Here is a 1,281-nt window from a genome sequence, read left to right on the forward strand (position 1 = left end):
CTCGATCCAAAATGTTCACTTCCACAACACCAGACTTCATCAAGTAATCCACATTGGAGTTCGCAACATCAGCAACCCAGCCAGCCTCAGCTTTCCTCACCCTCTCGAGGGGACATGGCACACGTGACTGTAGAGCCTCCACTGAGGGATAGAGAGTGTGGTCAAAATCAGATATGAGGACCGCGGTGAAGTCCGGCACCCCGGAATAAAGCGAAACCTTGCTTTTTTTCGGTTGCAGCTGAGCGTCTGTGTTCAACAGCGATACCACTCGTGCTAGAACTTCCCGTGCCTTGCCTTCGGTCACCAAGTCTCTGGCGATCGCTTCAAGACACTTCCAGGAATTGGATGGAACCGACAAGATTTCCGTCGCGACAGCTGCATACGCGTGCGATCTCAGCTCTTCTTCCGTCGGAAGACTGCTGTTCTCGAAATTCTGTTTGGTCGTTTCCATGATCTTTTGCATCATAGGCCAATCACTCTTATCATACAATGTAATGACCTCGCCCTCGTCACCGGCCCTTCCCGTTCGCCCGGCCCTGTGCACATACGCTGTGGGGTCTTCAGGTGGTCGGAAGAGGATGACGTACTGGAGCCCTGGTAGGTCTATCCCGCGACTGAGTAAGTCTGTCGTGACCAGAAAGCGAATCCTTCTACCACGGAAAGAGTTGAGCAACCAGTCACGTTGACTTTGGGGCATTTCCGAATGTAAAGGTTTCACCCCGAGACCTTCCACTGCAGGGTGCCGGGCAATAGCAAGAGCCTCCTTGGTGGTGTTCGCAAAGATGAGCGCCTGACTGTCCGCTGCGAGGCCTCGGAGAACATGGCACAATCCTCGATAACGAGTGAGGTTAGCACGCTCAGGGAGACGAATCATCCTGTGGATAGTCGATCGGACTGTTGCTGGCTGACGGTAACCTGACAACGATGGACTAGAACGTTGTTGTTGCTATTATCAACTAAGTTCAGGGTAGTGGTACTCGGATACCGGTCTCAAACCTATGAGGCTCGTGGCCCTATGGCAAATTGTGTCATCGCGTCTTCACTACTCCACTAAGTATATTTTCCCCAAAGAGACGATTCGACTGGAGCTGGGAGCTTTCAAGGGACACCTTTGATTCTATCAGAATGGACAGAGTTTACAGTCCGTACAGCGACACTTACTGAAACCACTGGCCACAAGATCCACCTTCACTGAATTAGCTCCACCAATCTCGGACACCTTCCTCACGACCACATCCGACATCGATGCCGAAAATACCACAGTCTGTGGCGAAAACGGCT

General features: G+C 51.9%; 1 protein-coding gene across 1 annotated transcript; it reads right to left on the reverse strand.

Annotated features, from left to right (window-relative positions):
• Positions 1-19: 19 nt before the first annotated feature.
• Pmar_PMAR005055 (ATP dependent RNA helicase, putative) lies at positions 20-915 on the reverse strand (the record flags this gene model as incomplete). Its single annotated transcript, XM_002765207.1, has 1 exon — positions 20-915. A coding segment is annotated over one exon (896 nt), but the record flags the coding sequence as incomplete, so codon positions are not given.
• Positions 916-1,281: the final 366 nt, after the last annotated feature.

This window comes from Perkinsus marinus (genome assembly GCF_000006405.1).
Source record: "Perkinsus marinus ATCC 50983 genomic scaffold scf_1104296975566, whole genome shotgun sequence".
Taxonomy (NCBI): Eukaryota; Perkinsozoa; order Perkinsida; family Perkinsidae; genus Perkinsus; species Perkinsus marinus.